The sequence below is a fragment of the Heliangelus exortis genome, chromosome 14, assembly GCF_036169615.1.
Source record: "Heliangelus exortis chromosome 14, bHelExo1.hap1, whole genome shotgun sequence".
Taxonomy (NCBI): Eukaryota; Metazoa; Chordata; class Aves; order Apodiformes; family Trochilidae; genus Heliangelus; species Heliangelus exortis.
The window spans coordinates 4149867-4166506 of NC_092435.1; the positions used below are offsets into that span (position 1 = coordinate 4149867).

At 51.6% G+C, this 16640-nt stretch overlaps 1 protein-coding gene across 8 annotated transcripts in view; it reads right to left on the minus strand.

Annotated features, from left to right (window-relative positions):
• DLG3 (discs large MAGUK scaffold protein 3) overlaps positions 1–16640 on the minus strand; it is a 75626-nt gene that overhangs the window by 24922 nt on the left and 34064 nt on the right. For 5 of the 8 annotated variants that reach the window (XM_071757448.1, XM_071757446.1, XM_071757452.1 and 2 more), the window contains 6 exons: positions 11607–11660; positions 4785–4835; positions 1634–1758; positions 1039–1208; positions 545–681; positions 137–281 (listed from right to left, as the gene is read on the minus strand). In XM_071757448.1, the coding sequence (XP_071613549.1) occupies positions 137–281; positions 545–681; positions 1039–1208; positions 1634–1758; positions 4785–4835; positions 11607–11660 (682 nt within the window). The remainder of the gene's footprint in view (positions 1–136; positions 282–544; positions 682–1038; positions 1209–1633; positions 1759–4784; positions 4836–11606; positions 11661–16640) is intronic. The other 3 variants (XM_071757447.1, XM_071757453.1, XM_071757450.1) reach the window with 1 other exon arrangement.

The window sequence follows — 16640 nt, forward strand, 5'->3', positions numbered from 1 at the left end:
ATCTGCAATGCAGATATGGAGACGGGACCAGCCCAGCACTGCAGGCCACCCCAGCATGCTCTGTCCCCCCCAGCATGCTCTGTCCCCCCCAGCCCAGCAGTGCCTGGGCTGCTGTGCCAGTGGTTGGCATACGTACTGCTGGCATAGTCGGGGGGCGCATACATGTCATTGAGGTGGACACTGCCGGGCTTGGCCACTTTCAGGTACACCATGTCAGAAGTGTTCTTCAGGGCAGCTACCGCCTCCTCGTGCCTCACATCCTGCAGATTGGTGTTATTCACCTGCCAGAGGGAAGGAGCTGTGTGACACAGGCAGGAGGGCAGGGGCTGATGCAGCCCTCCAGGAGTGGAGTGGCTTCCCACAGGGTAGGTGTTGCAGTAGCGTTGGAGACAGGGTTTGGCCTTCCAGTTCTGCCTCCCACACCACTGACTCAGGGGGATGCCAGGTAAGGGGCATGGGGCTGCTGGTAGGAGGGGTGATGGGTTTTGGGATCAACACCATGACCAAGATTCATCTCATGTCTGACTGTGGGCATTGGGCTCACCGCAAGCAGTCTGTCCCCAATCTGAAGGCGTCCATCCTTCTGGGCAGCACCTCCCTCGATGATCTTGGTGATGTAGATGCTGTTGTCCCCTGGGATATGCTGGTTCCCAATGCCCCCTGCGATGCTGAACCCCAGGCCTGAGGGAGATTGAGAGGTCAGGTAAGGTGTGAGGAACAGACAGATGGATAGAGCCCTGGGCTGGCACCATGGCACCTCTGTCTGGCAGGGCTTCCCACCCTGCCCTAACCCCAGCAGGCAGTGGGCCACCCAGCTGCTGCATGGGGACATCCCAGCCATTGTGCACTGCACCATAGGCTTTCCCACAATCTGTGCCCCATAGCATCCCATGCTGCTGGACCACCCTGTGCCATCCTGCACCTCACATCCCACATCCCCTGTGATGCTGCCTCGCACCCTGTGGCATTCCTCATGGAGGGGCCACCCTACACTGGGGCAGCAGAGCACCCTGGTCCTGTGAGCAGTGAGGGATTCACCTTTGGGGCCTTTCATGAGGTTGACCTCCATGATGGTCTCCGGTGGGGGCTGCCGGCGGCGCACCACGAGTCGCACCACGGGTCCTGCTTCCTTCAGGGCCTCCACAGCCTTACTGTGCACCACTTCCGAGACATCCACGTCGTTCACCCGCAGCACACAGTCGTTCACCCTGCAGGCAAAGGGTGGCCCTGAGCTCGCCTGGGGCCTGGGGGACTCTGCCTGTACCACCCTCCCGTCGACACTTCTGCCACCCTCCTCTGGCCACACAAACCCTTTTTTGACAGAATTGCTCAAGCTGGCCAGATCCTGCTCTGCCAGGGTGAGAGTGGGGTCACTTCTGAAGGGGGGAGGCAGTGGGATTGGACCCCACAGTGTGACTCTGTTGAAGATGGGAGATGAAGGGAAAGGAGGTGGCTGCAGACAGGGACAGGGGACTGCAGGAATCCCTGTGTTGAGGGGACCCAGCTTTGCGGAAGGGATGGGGTTGGTCCAGGGACCATGGCAGGGGAAAGGGGCAGGAGCTGCCCAGAGGGTCCCTGGGGAGATCCTGGGTGACACCCTGATGAGGTTGCTGCCCTGGCCTTGTACACTCACCCCAGACGGCCGTCCATGGCTGCTGCTCCCCCGGGGATGATTTTCGTGATGAAGATACCTGGGTCATCTGGAACGTGAGGGTTGTCAATTCCTCCTGCTATGCTGAAGCCGAGGCCAGAGTTACCCTGTGGGAAATCAAACACCGCATCTTTCCCCCATGGACAACTGCTTGCTGCTGGCCCTCCTGAAGCAGTTCCCTCCTAGCTGCAGATTCTTGGGCGTGGGAGCCCTCACAGCATCTGTCACACCTCAGGGTGCCGAGCTCAGGGGGCAGAGGGATGCGTGGCCGAAGGGGAGGCTGCTGCTCATCAGCTGAGGCACTCGGCGTAGCAGCATGGAGCATCAAACAGATGGAGTGGGAGCCGCCAAGGACCTCCCTCGCCAATGCGCCTCTGCTGAGAGGCTCTGAGGCAGGCAGTGAGCTGGGGGAAGAGGGGGTGGTCCTTGGCGGAGAAAACTCCACTAGCTAGCTGCTCCCTAGGAGGAGACACTGATGCTGCAGCTGCATGGAGCAGTGGGGCTTGTGCCAGTCATCAGCATCCCAAACCTGCTGTCCTGCACCCTGGGATGGTGATCTGGCCCAGGCCAACCCTGGGACCACCAGTGTCAATGTCACAATTTGCAGGATTGGGTAGAGGGAGCTGTCAGGATGGAGTGGGGTCTCCAGTTCTGCCTCCTCTTCCTCTCAGTCATGCTTGGAGTATCACTTGATCTTCACCCTGCTGAAGTCGGCCTGGGGGGAACGCAAGGGCAGTGCTGCATCTCCAGCCCCATCTCATCAGCATCCTAGGACAAGCAAGTGGCCACAGTCCTGCACCACTTCTTACAGGATCTCCACTTCTTACACTCACAGGCACTGCTTCCAGCTCCATGTTTAATGCAAGTGGACAAATCCTGTTTTTTCTGCTCTGCCTTGAAAATCAGATGGCTCCTTGCCTTGTTTTTTCAAGTGGAAGAGCTCCCACTTAGTCACATCCTATTGTGCCCACTTCTCATACACAAATAGGCTCAGGCCGGGCATTTTCCTGGCTGCCCACAGCTCCACTGCTCAGTGTTATGTGATGGGGAGCTGTGACTTTCTAAGGGAACTGCGTCCAGGAGGGCCCAGGCTCCCTGGGATCATCCAGCACCAGCAGCCAGCTGGGCCTGTGCTTCTTCACAGAAATTTGGGCTCAGCATCAGCTCTTGAAGAAACACAGAGGCCTCTGCTCTGACTTTATACGACTCATGACACAGTATGTGGCACTCCCAGTGCCTCTCACTACACTGTGTTCCTGGATGCTCTCCTGCCAGCTGGGATCTGGATGGCTAATGATGAAGAGGCATTCAACAGCAAAAGGGTCTGAGGCTGCTCTCCTTCCTCTAAGCTGGATTCTGTTTATACTGTGCCCAGCCCAAAAAATCTGCTTACTGTCACCAGAGAACCAGCCTGGCCCCAGCAAGGAAGGTGAGGCTGTACAAAATGGTCCCTGGCCATTTGTTGTGCCTGTTTAGAGGTGTGCTCCAGTGCCAACTATAAAACATGCAAATTTCTGGGAGGTAATAATTTCATTTCGATAAACCTTGAAATGGAGTTCAAGGAATTTCTTAGCTGGCATCGGGGTTGATGTAGACACAGGGGTGGCTCCTACTGCAGACACACGTATGGTGGGTAAGCCCAAAGCCACATCCTTCTGCAGATGTTTTTTCCCCAGTTACTGCCCCCAGATCATTGCTTCATTTGGCCTTTTCTTGACAAGGATTAATAACAGTGACAGACCAGCAATTTTGGGGTACACTGAGGCCATCTCTGGGAGTCTAACACCTCAGCAAGGGGACCACCTCACCCATAGGCACCAGGGTGCTGCTTCTGCTATAAGATGGGGCTGATGTATCCCACTGGGGACCAGGTGAAGGGGGAGGACCTGGGTATGGTCCCTGACTACTAATCTGTAAAATTCCCTTATGGTTTCTCACCGTTGGAGAAGAAATCTCTGAGCCTTTGAAATGGGGGCATCAATGAGTGCTGCCTCTCTGTGTGACCATGCCAGATCCCTTCCTGCTCTTACTGTGGGCTTAGGACAGAGGATGCACTGAAGAATCCCTGATAACAAGGCTTTTGCCTCTAAATAGGGCCTGCAGCAAGAAGCACTCAGCCCAAAAAAGGAAGCATCCCCTGGGCTGGTTTTGTCAGGCACGCCAGGGAAGTGGTGGGTGAGGCGGCAGCCCTAGATAACCTTCCATCCACCCACCTCTCTGATGCAGAGCCAAGGGGAGGAGGGAGATGACTAAAGGCAGAGAAGAACAGAACAATGAGCAATGCATTTTCCCCTGTGATGCTGTCCATGTGGCAAAGCAGAGCCACCCGGCGTGGCAGCAAGGAGGAGGAAAGGTGTGCCACAGAGTGTCCCATCCATCCCTGCTCAGTAGGTTTGTGCCCACCTCCTGGAGCAAACTTTGAGCCAGCTTTTCCTGCTCTCCCTCCATCCCTGCTGGTCTCTGGGCACCAGGGGAAAGCCCTCCCTGCCTTGTGTAGTTCGAGCTTGCCCCTGGGTAAGCCCCATCTGTGGGGGAAAGCTAATTTGAATCACAGCTGGTACTGTGCTGTGCATCAGCTCTGCATTGACAACAGACAAGAAAAGGCTCAAGCAGATATTCCCCCCATTGTGGTCCAGTTTACCAGAAAACTTGTTCTTGCTGCTTAGCATCTCCAGACCGTGTACCACAAGAGATGGGGAGTTCGGTGACGGGGAGGCATCAGTCCCCCATGCCCAGCTGTGGAGTGAGCCTGCCTGTGTGTCTGCACAAGCAGAGCTCCCTACACCTCCATTTTCTGGTAAAGGTGGTGACAAAGAGCTTCCTCCCCCAGTTCCATAGCAGGTTTGTGGGGGTGAGGGTGTGAATGAGGGAGGACAGGCAGAAGCCCTCCTCCTCCCTTCTGGAGGGGTCTGTGAGGGCAAGAAGCAGCAAGCCCACCTCTCCCTGCACTGAAAAGGCAATAAAGGGAAGGCAGGTGCAACACCCCCAAAAGCCTTAAAAGAGAGTGGGGTGCAGAGACCAACCTTTCCGTATTACTTGGCACAGGGATGTGGGGGGTTGCTGGCTGTGCTGGTAGGAGGGTGAGTGGGAAGAGGCAGCAAAGGCTGCTGGTGGGTAAGTAAAGAGCACTTACCCTTTCCAAGACAATCTCCTCGTATTTGAACATCCCATCACTGCCATTCACCTGGGGGAGAGAAAGACAGTGTGTTATGGCTCTGTGCTGGTCCTGGGGGAATTTGTTTTTGCCTTCTAATAGCAGAATATCAAGAATCCAACCTAAAAGCTGTGCCATCATCGCTGAAAAAACCTTAAATGCAATTGCTTGAGCTTGCCCTGGAATTAAACCGTGTGCTGCTTTTCTTTCTGGGCATGAGCCAAAGCCCACTGACTTTAATGCACTTCAGTGCAAAGTCTTTATTCTCCCGCCCCATTTCTCCAGGCATGAAAAGGAACACAACTCAAAGCACAAAAAGAAATAATGACTTTGCTACACAGCATGTAATTTACCTTGGGAATTCACTGCTGCAGGAAGAAAAGGAAGTTGGTCCATTTAAGGAAAAAAAATAATGTCTGTACATAATCAACACCTTTAGCAGCTTGTATCTTTTAAGTCTTTTAGTGGCATGACTGTGTTAATGATGAATTCTGAATAATTTATTCTACAGAATTAGTTGGGTGCAAAGGAAACAAGGTGTGAGTGTGGGACACAGTAAGAGGGGAAAACATTATGATGCCCTTATATAAAAAAAAATGGTGTAGCCTGTCTCAGTGCTGTACACCATACTGATCCTCATGCTTCAAAATCTCCCCTATCCACAGCATCAAAGCAGGGCTCTGGGAAACCTAATGGCCTGAAACAAAAGGGATACAACTGTAGGCTCTAAAATGTTAAATGTGCAGGTCAAAACCTTCCCTATAAGCAACAATGCACAGGACAATAAATCAGCTGTTTCATTCCAGGTCATCATGATTAGGCCATGAACAGCTGACAAGGTCTAAAATTCAGGAAGATTTGCAAAGCAATTGGCTATTAGAACATCTGGAATTGTTACACTAAACAGCAACAATTTTAGAGAAGACTGAACTGAGCCTCTCAATCTGAGTCACTTGGGAAAAAAGGGATGGGACACAGGCAGATTGCATGGCATGGCAGCCGTGACAGGACATGAAGCTCAGCAGGTAAACACCTCTTCCTTCATGCACCCTCTGGACAACAGGCAGGGCTCCTCCTGCAGATTATTACTCACCATTAATTGATGGCTGGTAGATCGTATGGAGCTATTTTCTGTATGCACTCTGTATCCTAAACTGGAACTGCTGTGACTTTGTTGGGGAACAGCTCCCCTTATCCATCACCACCGTGCTGATTTTGTCCTGCTTGTCCATCTCCCTATCTACCTCCATTGAGGTACAGCTTGGTCATCCTCTAAAACCCAACAGTACTGGGTCATTAGATGAAGGGAACAACAAACATAATTTATGCCAGAAGTTATCACCTGACACCATGGAAAGAAACTCAGGGAGGTGGCTGTGAGGCCCTATTTATATGTACACAAGTACTTCCAGGTGGGAATAATCAAGTACCCAGGTGATGAAACAGTTCTGCATACCAGGATCTGGGGTGGAACATGCCCCTCATCCCAGGCCTGGTACAGCCCTAGGGAGGACAGAGCAATCCTATACTGTGTTGTGGGATCTGCACTTGAAGAAAGATGAAGTTGAGGAGAGTCAGAGAACAGAGGTGGGATAGGGGCTCCAGGGAACACAGGCTGAGAGGTTTGTCCCTCCTCAGATGCGCTCCGTGTCTGGTTCCCATCAGCCACGGGAAGACTTCGGGACACAGTTCAGGGTCAGGACATCCACATGTTCCAATATTAGGATGTTCTGATCTTCCCAGCACATTGCAAAAGGCTCTGGTCAGCTCTTGAACAGGATCCCTCTGCAGAAAAGCACTGGGATTTGTGGGATTAACCTACAGCAGGATCCCCAACAGACTAAGAGGGACAGGGACGCATGGCCTCACCACAGCACGGCCTTGGGCTGTGGTCTTGCAGGGAGGAGGGCACTGCTTCCCTTGCCACAGGCTCTCCATGAGCACGGGTTGTCTTTCCCTCCTTGCATCCTACCCTACCAATTAATCCTGCGTGGAGCTGTCCCACACTGCCCTCACAGCTTCCCTTGCTGCAGCCTCTGGGCTCATCTCCTCTCCACAGTTGGTAGCCTGGTGCGTGCGGCATGCTGCTGCCTCTCCTTGTGTTTCCAGCAACTCAGGATTCCTGGCACCCTTTGCTACTATACACTTTGTCCTCTCTGCTTTGGCATGCAGCACAGTTTCCACACAGCCAGCCATATGCACACCCACGGCCGCAGAGGAACAGCACATCCATACCTACAGGATGGGGATGTGTAGAAAACGTTGACAATCTGTGAGTCGCAGGGAGCGCCAGCAGCGCGTGAGCCTTTCCAAGAGAGCAGCCACTGCTGGCAAGCACTCAGGGTGCAGGGACACGCTGGCATGCAACCCCACCAGGCACCCCACTACCAGGCAGGTAAATTTGGGGTTTCCCCACTCCCCAAATCCTGGTGCTGACAATGCTGTGGGGTGTTTTGCAGCACTCCATGAATGCGAGCGGTGTCAGCACTTGCCCGGTATGGCATATGCCAGGAGCAGCCTGCTCTGGCCAGACATGCCAGGGTCAGACAGGCCTGACCATGAAGTTTTTGTTTGGATTGTATTTCCAAAATCCATGCAACAGAACTACAGTTAATTCCATAAGGAAGCCAAATGAATACCTTAATATACACCATGTAACCAAGGGAACAAGCCAACAAAGCAAAATAGAATGGAAAATTGAATACCAGTCACTCACTGACAGCAAAACCTCCCCATGGCACTCAATGGAGCAGCTGCAACCTGGATCTGCTTTCTCCTTCTCTGGTGTCCTGTGCTCCTCCCCAGCTCCTGTTAGGGGCCATCTCAGTGCTATGGGCTAGGTGGGGAGATGCCCAGCTCCATTGTCCCCAGGAAGGGAAATCACACTCAACCCTGCTCCCATCTCCCCACGTAAGGCTTTCAAAGCTGACAGGGGTGGCATATCCTGATCCAAAGCACCACCTGGTCTCTCACAGAAATGAGTTAAGAGTATTTCTTTCCAAGTCCTTCCCATGCAGGAAGCCCACCTGAAGGCTGAAGAAGAGGCACTCTTTGCTGGCCTTCACTTCCCTTTCATGTTTTGAGCAGCAGAGAAATAGTGATGCTGACATTTAAATCATCAACAGAAGGCTGCAGAGTTAACATTCATTTGATAAACAGAAGAGCACATGCATTCCAGAGCTACTGCAAGCTGTCTGCAGGTTCCACCAGCCAACATCACATCAGTGCAAGTGGAAAGTGCTTTGCAGTTTGCTAGAGAGCTGGGGTCTGCATTGGTTTGGTTTGGTTTTTTTTTCTAATGAAAAAAAGAGACCAAATTTACAAGTTGGCCTTGTGCACTGTATTCCTGATCAGCCTTTTGTCAGCAGGTCCTGGGGATGAGTCTGCTGAACCCAGGCAGAAGGAAATGGTTTGATGCCTGATGGCCTCAGCACACAGCTGGGAGGGCTCTAAAGCCATGCTGTCTGTAGGAACTGGCAGTAGGATGTCCCACTGCCAGCACTTGGTATGAAAGCATTAGGATAGTAGTTTAGTTTTTATTTTTTATGTTTTACAGGCTTACAAGGAAGTTTTGCATCGTTCAAAAGCACTGGACTGTGGTAACCACCTCTGACATTCCTGATCCTGCAGCAGCTGTGGCTGGGGACAGTGGCAGCAGAGTCAGTGCTGCACAAGGAGGTGCCTCTGCATTCACTAGTGGCAGAGACTGAGGCTTCTGTGGCACTTTCTGGTCAGGATTAGGCTTGGAAACCACTTAGCTTCCTCAGACCTGGCTTTTAGATATTGAGGAGACGGCAGCATCACACTCCTGGGCAGAGGGGCACAAAAGGAGGGCACCAAGGACCTAGGGTATGAAATTCCTTAAGGGCTTTGGTGTGACCTCACCTGATCATTTTGGGACTGCTTGGCAGAAGCTGCCATGCACCTTGGGCAGCAAGAAGTTATTTCACCTTCAGAGAGGTGACACTGAAATGCAGAGACCCTGTCTGCCATGGGAAATGGGCTTCTGATTCTCTGTTTACCTACAAAATATACCAAGGGGTGAAACTACGAGCAATGACCTGGAGCTGGCACAGCTGATCCCCTCCAGCACCCCTTTTAATATAGAAGGAATTTTTTAAGGATTTATTTGGGTTTTTACACCCTGGGGGTGCTGGGCTCCACGCAAGTTGCAGGCAGCAGAGCCAAGCCCCAGTTCTGGTGGTGAGTGGGACCTGGTGCTGCAGCACATTATGGTGCTACTGGTGCCACACACTCTTGGGGATGGAGGTGGGTAGACAAAGATGTGAGGCAGAGATCTTGATAAACAGCCAGAGCCAAACTCAGCCCAGAAGCTAGTCCAATACAATCAATGGAGCTAGAACAGGAAGGAACTAGATTACATCCATCTGTTTATAATTAAGGAAAGCATTGAATAGTTAAGCAATTGAAGTCTGGAAGATGTGACTTTTAACTCTTCCAAATACACACTGTACCAACAGGCTTCAGCAATTGGGTTTGCAAAAACTCATGCTTCTAGATTTGGCATTCTGTTGTGCTTTTCTGCACCAAGCCCCTGGTGTAGCTCCTTTGATGACCTGGGAAACTCCCAAATGGGAGGTTTTGGGGTGTGTTCTCCAGGAGCTTGGAACCCCAGGCAAGGAAAGAATGGATCAGGGCTTGTTTCTGTGCTGATATGACATAAAGCTGTAGGCAAGAGGAATCAAAGTCAGGTGTCTCTCCTGACTTGGGTACAGGCTCCTTCAGGCACCTAGCAGGTGGTGCAGTGTGGGCATGGGACTTATGATGCTTCTTTGCCCCTCAGACAGCAGCCACAACCTTCCCCTTCCTTTGGACCACTGCAGGGCAGCTCTCCCACCCCCACAAGTGTCACTGGAGTTGCATAGATGGGGTAGGTGATTGCCATCCCCAGGGTGATGCTGGTGCCTACCAGGGGTGCAGAGCAACCCTCAAAACCTGGCCAAACCCACCCCAGCACAGAAAGAAGCAGCTGTGGCCAAGGCACACAGAGAAGGGGCAGATGGGGATATTGAGCTAATGAGGTGAAGGGAGAAGGAGGAGGAAGGGATATGGAGTTAATGAGAGAGTGGGGAGAGAAAGCCAGAAGGGCAGGAAAGTGAAATTGTGCTGTGGTGGGAGGAGGCAGCTGCTGGCCCCACATGTGGGCTCCTGCTGCTGGCTTCTGCAGGGCTTGGGAGCCTACCTGAGGTGACAGAGCCTGTCCTTGGCCCTCAGGCTCACCTCTCATTGCCCTTGGACACACAGGGAAGAAGAACAGGAGCCTGGAAAAGGACGGGGCACTGGCGGTTTCAACAGCAAGCAGGCAATGTCCCCCAAAAGGAGGAAGGGTACAAAACAGTCATGAAAGCAGATTTTCCATCCAGGAATACCTCCCTGCCCTGTCCACAACACATCCCTCACTTTCCCCAGTCCAGCCTCGCAGTGTGTCCTTCCTTTGCAGGAGGCATTGACCTTTTTCTAGTTCCCTGTAGAACAGCACAAACCAGGTGAGCATAGACAGCAGGCAGCAACACAGCACTGCCCTGCAGCCAAGGTGCCTAGCAAGCTGTGAGAAGCCTCCAGCCCCAAAAATACCCTGGCATGCCATGGGTTTGGAGAAGCAAGCATCTGGGGAGAGCAAATCTCTTCTGCCATGATCATACAAGGCTGCAGGACCCACAACCATCATGCTAAGAGAAGCACCAAGACCTTCCTCTTCAATGCCAAGTGGCTTTTGTTCAGAATATGAGGCATAATTAAACCATGCAGCCAGGGCTGCAGAGATCTCATCTGGGCTTAACTTCCATTTTGTAGCCCTACATAACCAGCCCAGCTCTGATGTGCAATGACCCCACCACAGGCTGTGGGCTGAAATCTGCAGCTCTTTAAAAGGAACGTCGAACCACCAGAAGCCACCTGCAACTCCAAAGACAAACCAACCCCAGATATGAGTCCTGCTGCCATTCATTAATTTGGAAGGCAGCTGAAATTTGCTGTATCAGAAGAAAGCCAAATATAAAGCATCCAGCTCTTGCAAGCCATCAGCTGTGTTCCCTTTGGGGAAAAAAGGAAGCGCCCCACAAGCACAGAATCAGTGCTGCAGGGTCCTTCCATCCCCCTGGCAGGAATGATTCACAGATGTTCTGGGAAGGAATGCAGCAGCACACAAACCCTCTCTGCAACAAACTGAGGACCATAATCTTTATACTATGCCAAGAGTGCCAAATGCACTGTGGTTGCAAACACTCACAGTCACCAAGCACTGCTCAGCTGCTGGCAGCCTTCGCTGGGAGAGGAGCAGCATCTGATGCATCCTGCTGCCCTGAGGACCAGCAGGTGCTCTGTCAGCAAGCACCCAAGGAGTCCTGCCTGTCTCCTGAGGTGCCAGGGCTGCTGAAGGGGGCTGAGGCAGTGCAGGACGGCAAAGGATGCAGATCAGAGCCTCACAGCCACCCTGCATGAGAAGCTGTGGAAATGGATGTGTGGGTAACCATGAACACAGCCAGCCCAGCTCTCCCTGCTCCTTTGATGCCTGCTTACCCCACAGATTGCCCCTCTGAGTGCCTCCTGCCCTGTACCCTCCTTGTGATACTGGTCCCTAGCATTGCTTGCTGCTGGCCATGGCTCTTCTCAGTCACCCAGCCCCAGCAATGTTTGGGGGAGGGATGTGCTGTAGGGATGTGGTGCAGGTACTGTCACTTCACTGGGGCCTGCCTGAGATGGAGAAACCTTTCCTGCACCTCTGAGCAGGGAAAATACACTGCTTGTTCAAAGGAAGTAAAACAAAATCAGAAGACTTACAGAGAGCCCTTGTTCCAGTGAGTCTGTGTTCACAATAATGGGAGCAGGGTTGGCCTGTGAGGAGACAAAAGTGGGATGTCACTGAGCTGAGTGATAAATCCAGCCCTTTGCAGACAACCTCCTCTCTCCTGAGGCAGAGAGCAGTTTGGGAAGAGCTCTGCTATGGTCTCTCCTCCAGGTGCTGAGGAGCCCTGGGACAGGAGCAGGGCCACAGCATGATTCTGGACATCAATGCCTTTCTTAGGCCTCGTGCATCCATAACAACCCACATCCTTGGCTACTGGGAAACATGGAAACTCTCCCAGCCTCAGGCCAGAATTCAGCACCAAAACATACTTGAAATCCACATTACTGAGGGATTAGGAAACAGAAAGAGTAGAGGAGGCAGTCCTCCTGAAGTAGAGTTATATTGCCAGCAAACCAGCCCTGAGGCCTTCACACATCTTTGAGCAGCTGCTGCTGCCCCTCCTAAGCATGGGGCCACCATGCCCTGGGAAAGGTGGCAGTGTTTGGTCCCTCATCCTTGTTACCCGTGGGGCAAACCCCTGCTGGGCAGACTCACTCATCCACTCCTCTGTCCCCTCCTGCCATGTAACCCTCTCTCTTGCAGTGCTCCCCCTAAACCTCTGAAAGGAGGCTGTAGCCAGGGGGGGGTCAGTCTCTTCTCCCAGGCAGCTATCAATAGCACGAGAGGGCATGGACTTAAGCTCTGCCAGGGGAGGTTTAGGTTAGATATTAGGAAAAAATTCTTTACAGAGAGGGTGATCAGTCATTGGAACGGGCTACCCAGGAAGGTGGTGGATTCTCCATCCCTGGAGGTTTTTAAGAAGAGACTGAATGTGGCACTCAGTGCCATGGTCTGGGAAAGGATCTTTGAGAGCATCAAGTCCAACTCTTGATCCTTTCCAACCTGGCTGATTCTACGATTCCCTCTCTGGGTGTCCTGCCTCCTGGACTGCTCTCTCCCTATTAGCTCCTTGCACATGGCAGGAGGGGACACACAAGGGCAAGTGCGGGCAGAATACAGGGACAAGGCCCGAAAGGGACGAGGCTTTCCTGGTGGAAGGTGCTGGAAAAGCCGCCGGGGCCGAGCCACGGGGTCCCGAGAACAGGAGCTGTCCAGCGCAGCAACCTCCTGAAACGCGGCATCCCCAGCGGCCCGCGGCGCAGCCCATTCCGCGGAGCCAGCCCTGCCCGCATCGCTGCTGAGACAAGGGAGGGGGGTAAGACGCAGCCTCTGAGCGGACCCGCGAGGGAGAAGCGGCAAAAAAGCAAGAAATTTAAGATTACAAGGCCGACATCCCTCGCTGGCATGCGACAGCAAGTGGTGAGAAATCTGGAGGGTCATTGGTGAGTAGGGATTCATTGTTCCAAGGCTCATGTGGAGAAAAATGCTAAGGGGTGTGAGCTACAAGGGGAGGTGATGCCTTAGGGCATCAAAAACATTAATCAGGAGCAAGCAAGTCAAGGTGTGGGATAGTGCAGAAATAAACAGAAACCACTATCTGTCCAGTAACCCCAGTGACTGGATTGCACAGCCCAATGACCTCTGTGACTCTGTGATGTCTTGGTAGGAGCAGGCTACATCTTCACTGCCCTCCTCTGGGTTTGTATTAGCCAAAGACCAACCTACTCATATAAAGCTGGATGGCAGCCCCCACTGTCTCCTTTTAGTTGATGGTATTTCTGGATTTTTCACTCTCCAAATTTTAAGGGTGGGAGAGTTAGGGGTCAACTGGACTGTGATTTAAATCTTGCCTTGAAAGTTTATCCTCTTATATGGATGAAGAACAAGGTTGTTATCTGACTTACTTAAATGCTTTGTGATCTTTCCTGCAGTTGTAACCATTGGTTACAAAACCATAGTTTTTATGGCATTTAATTCTCTAGCTCAGGCAAATATGACCACTTCCAAGCACCCCTGCCAAACCCCTCCCCCTGAATCACAATCTTCAGGTCCAATGTCTTGGCATCTCCATGGCCCAGAAGCAATGTTAAACTGGGAATATCCCCTCTCTGGCAGTACCCAGTCCTTGCATTTAATCCAGATAACTTGTGAGATAGCATGTATTAAACCTGGCACTGGCCTTTATTAGTCTCCAGTGCAATTCTAGGAAGGGATTCCAAATTTCAAGCAAAAAAGATGTACTTATACTGCCAGCAATTAACAAATGATGGAAGCTTGAACCTTGATGGGCCAGAGGCCAGCTCTCATTTGATGAGTTTCCAGGAAGGATGCAGAAGAGGCGTCCTAAGTGTGTGTAGCCTGTCACATGCTCCGTGATTTATGACACAAATTCAACTCCACAAATGATGTTTTTGATTTCTCCCAGGGACAAGTACTCTCTATGCTAATGTTACATAGGTTTTTGCAGGTCCAGCCTGAGCCTTTCATTGAGCCCCACTGCAGTCTCTTAGTTAAATTACTAATAGCCCACAAATCACACATCACATTGCCTCTCTCACATAGTGGTGGGCCCTAAGGACATATTTTGTCTACAATGCTCACTGCACATCCTTTGCAGCCATTCCACACTAGTGATTTTTACATCTCAAAATACTGCTAGAAGCACAATTTCCCACACAGGCTCCAGATGGGACCCAGGGGATGTTGAATGTGAGTGGCTGTTTAGAACAAAGACACACATGGTCAGGAGGAATTCAGACCAGGAAATCCCCCCTTGCATCCCATAGGTATCTATTCCAGCTATTGCAAGAAAGGTGTTTGGACATTAGCTCTGTCTTCTGCTTGCAAATATTCCAACATTTGCATCTTGCCCATTCTACAGCAGAATCAGAAAAGACCTAAGACTCAGAAATAAGCAGAGGGCCTGAAAATGAAAAGCCTCTACCTCCCTGTCAGGCAGGCACATACCGAGCCTTCTGCTGGCCAGGGCAGGAGGCAGAATGTCATCATTCTTTGCTGGGCAACAGGAACATATTGGTGTGCCCTCAATTGTATAAGGAATGGTGTTATGCCCTAAGGAGCAGGGGGCTGCTGCATGCAGAGAGGAGAGAGAACAAGTTTGTGCATTCCGGTCGCATTCAATGGGGGCTGTCAGATCTCTTTCATCTAAAACACTTAATCACTCTATTATTATTTACCAAGTCCTATTTGTACTTGAGGGGTTTGCAAATGGAAAGAGGTCTGAGCCCTAAAGTGCTCACCTCATCCTGGCAGCAGGACCACCAAAGCTCAGCAGAGCTGGAGGTGCCCTGAACTCTCAAGAAGAGGCCCAGGGGGCTGCTCAGATCCTTGGGCTCAGGGTCTGGAGACTGCAGGGAAGATGGTACTGAAGGACCTCAGGGAGTGAGGGGGGTTCACTGCACAGATGCAGAGATATTGATCTAGGCACAAAGCCAGCGAGGCAGAGGAAAGCTGTTGGGAAAATCTGGGCAGCAACAAGAGTTGAAGGGAATGGTGGTGAAATAAGGTTTGAAGGTCAGCTGGCCTCATGAGGGCTGAGAGAAGCAGAGCCTTACATTCATTTATGTCAAGACACCAACACTCAAGCACTACACAGTGACCCCAGTGGCAGCCACAGCCCACATGCTAATAGAGGGACCGGTGCCCTGCTCTGTGCAGCCCCCAGCAAGGAATTAGCTCCCTACAGAGGTCACAGGAGAGCCCAGAGCCAGTCTGGGGGCAGCTAAAGGCAAGAGAAGGCCGTGGGCAAGAGGGATATCTCCTCCCTAGGAGCCTGCCCCTGGCTGGAGTCATTCCACTGTAGCATGTGCAGGGAACAGCAGGACAGCTGGCAGTACTAAAGACACACCTCAGGGGATGGATGCAGCCTTACAGAAACACCTTTAGATATCACCTCTGGGCAGTCATCTGAGAGGGACTGCTGCTGTTTGGGCTGTATTTCCAATGAGTGAATGGCCCTTGCAGCCCAAGGGCCCCAACAGAGTCATCTGAGGGCAGCCAAGCACCAAGTGTCCGTAAGTATCACCCTTCACCTCTTGTTGTAATCTGCTGGGACAAAGGTAAGAACTGCAAATCAGGATGATTTTTCAAAACTTTGAACCAAAATAAAAGCTGCAATTAAATGCAAATGGAGGTGATTCACTAGCTTGCTTCCAAAGGCTGAGTATTTCCTCATGGACTGCTGGCACATGGTAGCCAAGCAGGGAGACTCTGAATGGGAAGTTCAAGATATTGTCTCCAGAGCTGAAATCCCAGTGCTTTCTAACAGCTTCACATCCTCCACAGAGCCAGCATGGGGGGCAACCCACTGAGGTCAAGAATTACATACCTCCTCCAAACAAAATAAATGCTCTGCAGACTCCCCAAGCTAGCAGCAACTGGATTGTACCCACATATAAACCCATTTCCATCTTAGCCAGACAAACAAGAGTTTCTAGAGCTGACAAAAACCAAGCTTAATGAGCAGAGCTGGTCTCCCCAGGAAGCTGCTGTGTCCCATGTGTCACACACTGAGGAATGTGCAGGACAGGGTGAGTACCTGTGACACTGAGCTCGTGCATTAGATGGAAAGTACCAACTTCACTCCTTTATTTCTGCAACTTTCCTGGATTGGACTAAGGTGAAAAGTCAATCTGCCTTTTAATATCCTTTGCTTCATACCATCTGAAGTATAGCAGTGGGTATACACACAAAAGGAAATGACTCTGGAGATAACTGAAATTCAATCTCTACACACTCTTGAAACCTCCCAGGGTCAGAGGCCAGAGAGGGTGGTACCCAACAGAAGAACCTAGACAGGGTGGACACACTGGGTTTCTTACAGTCTTCCTCCATTTGCTTTGTGCCGATTTTTGGGTTGGCTTTTTTTTTTTTTTTTTTTTTAAAGGGTGTTAAAGCATAGAGAAAGATGTGCATTTATAGATATGAAAGCAGCTGTTTTGTGGCAGGACTTCACAATGCCAGGCATGAGCTGTGAACACACAGGTACCAGCTGAGGGACACTGAGGTGTGGTGCAATGCTGCTGTGCCAGGTGGGATTGGCTGTGGGATGCCTGGGCAACAACAGGCTCCTGCTGCTGGGGGGAGCAGGTTTGCTCTGAGCTAAT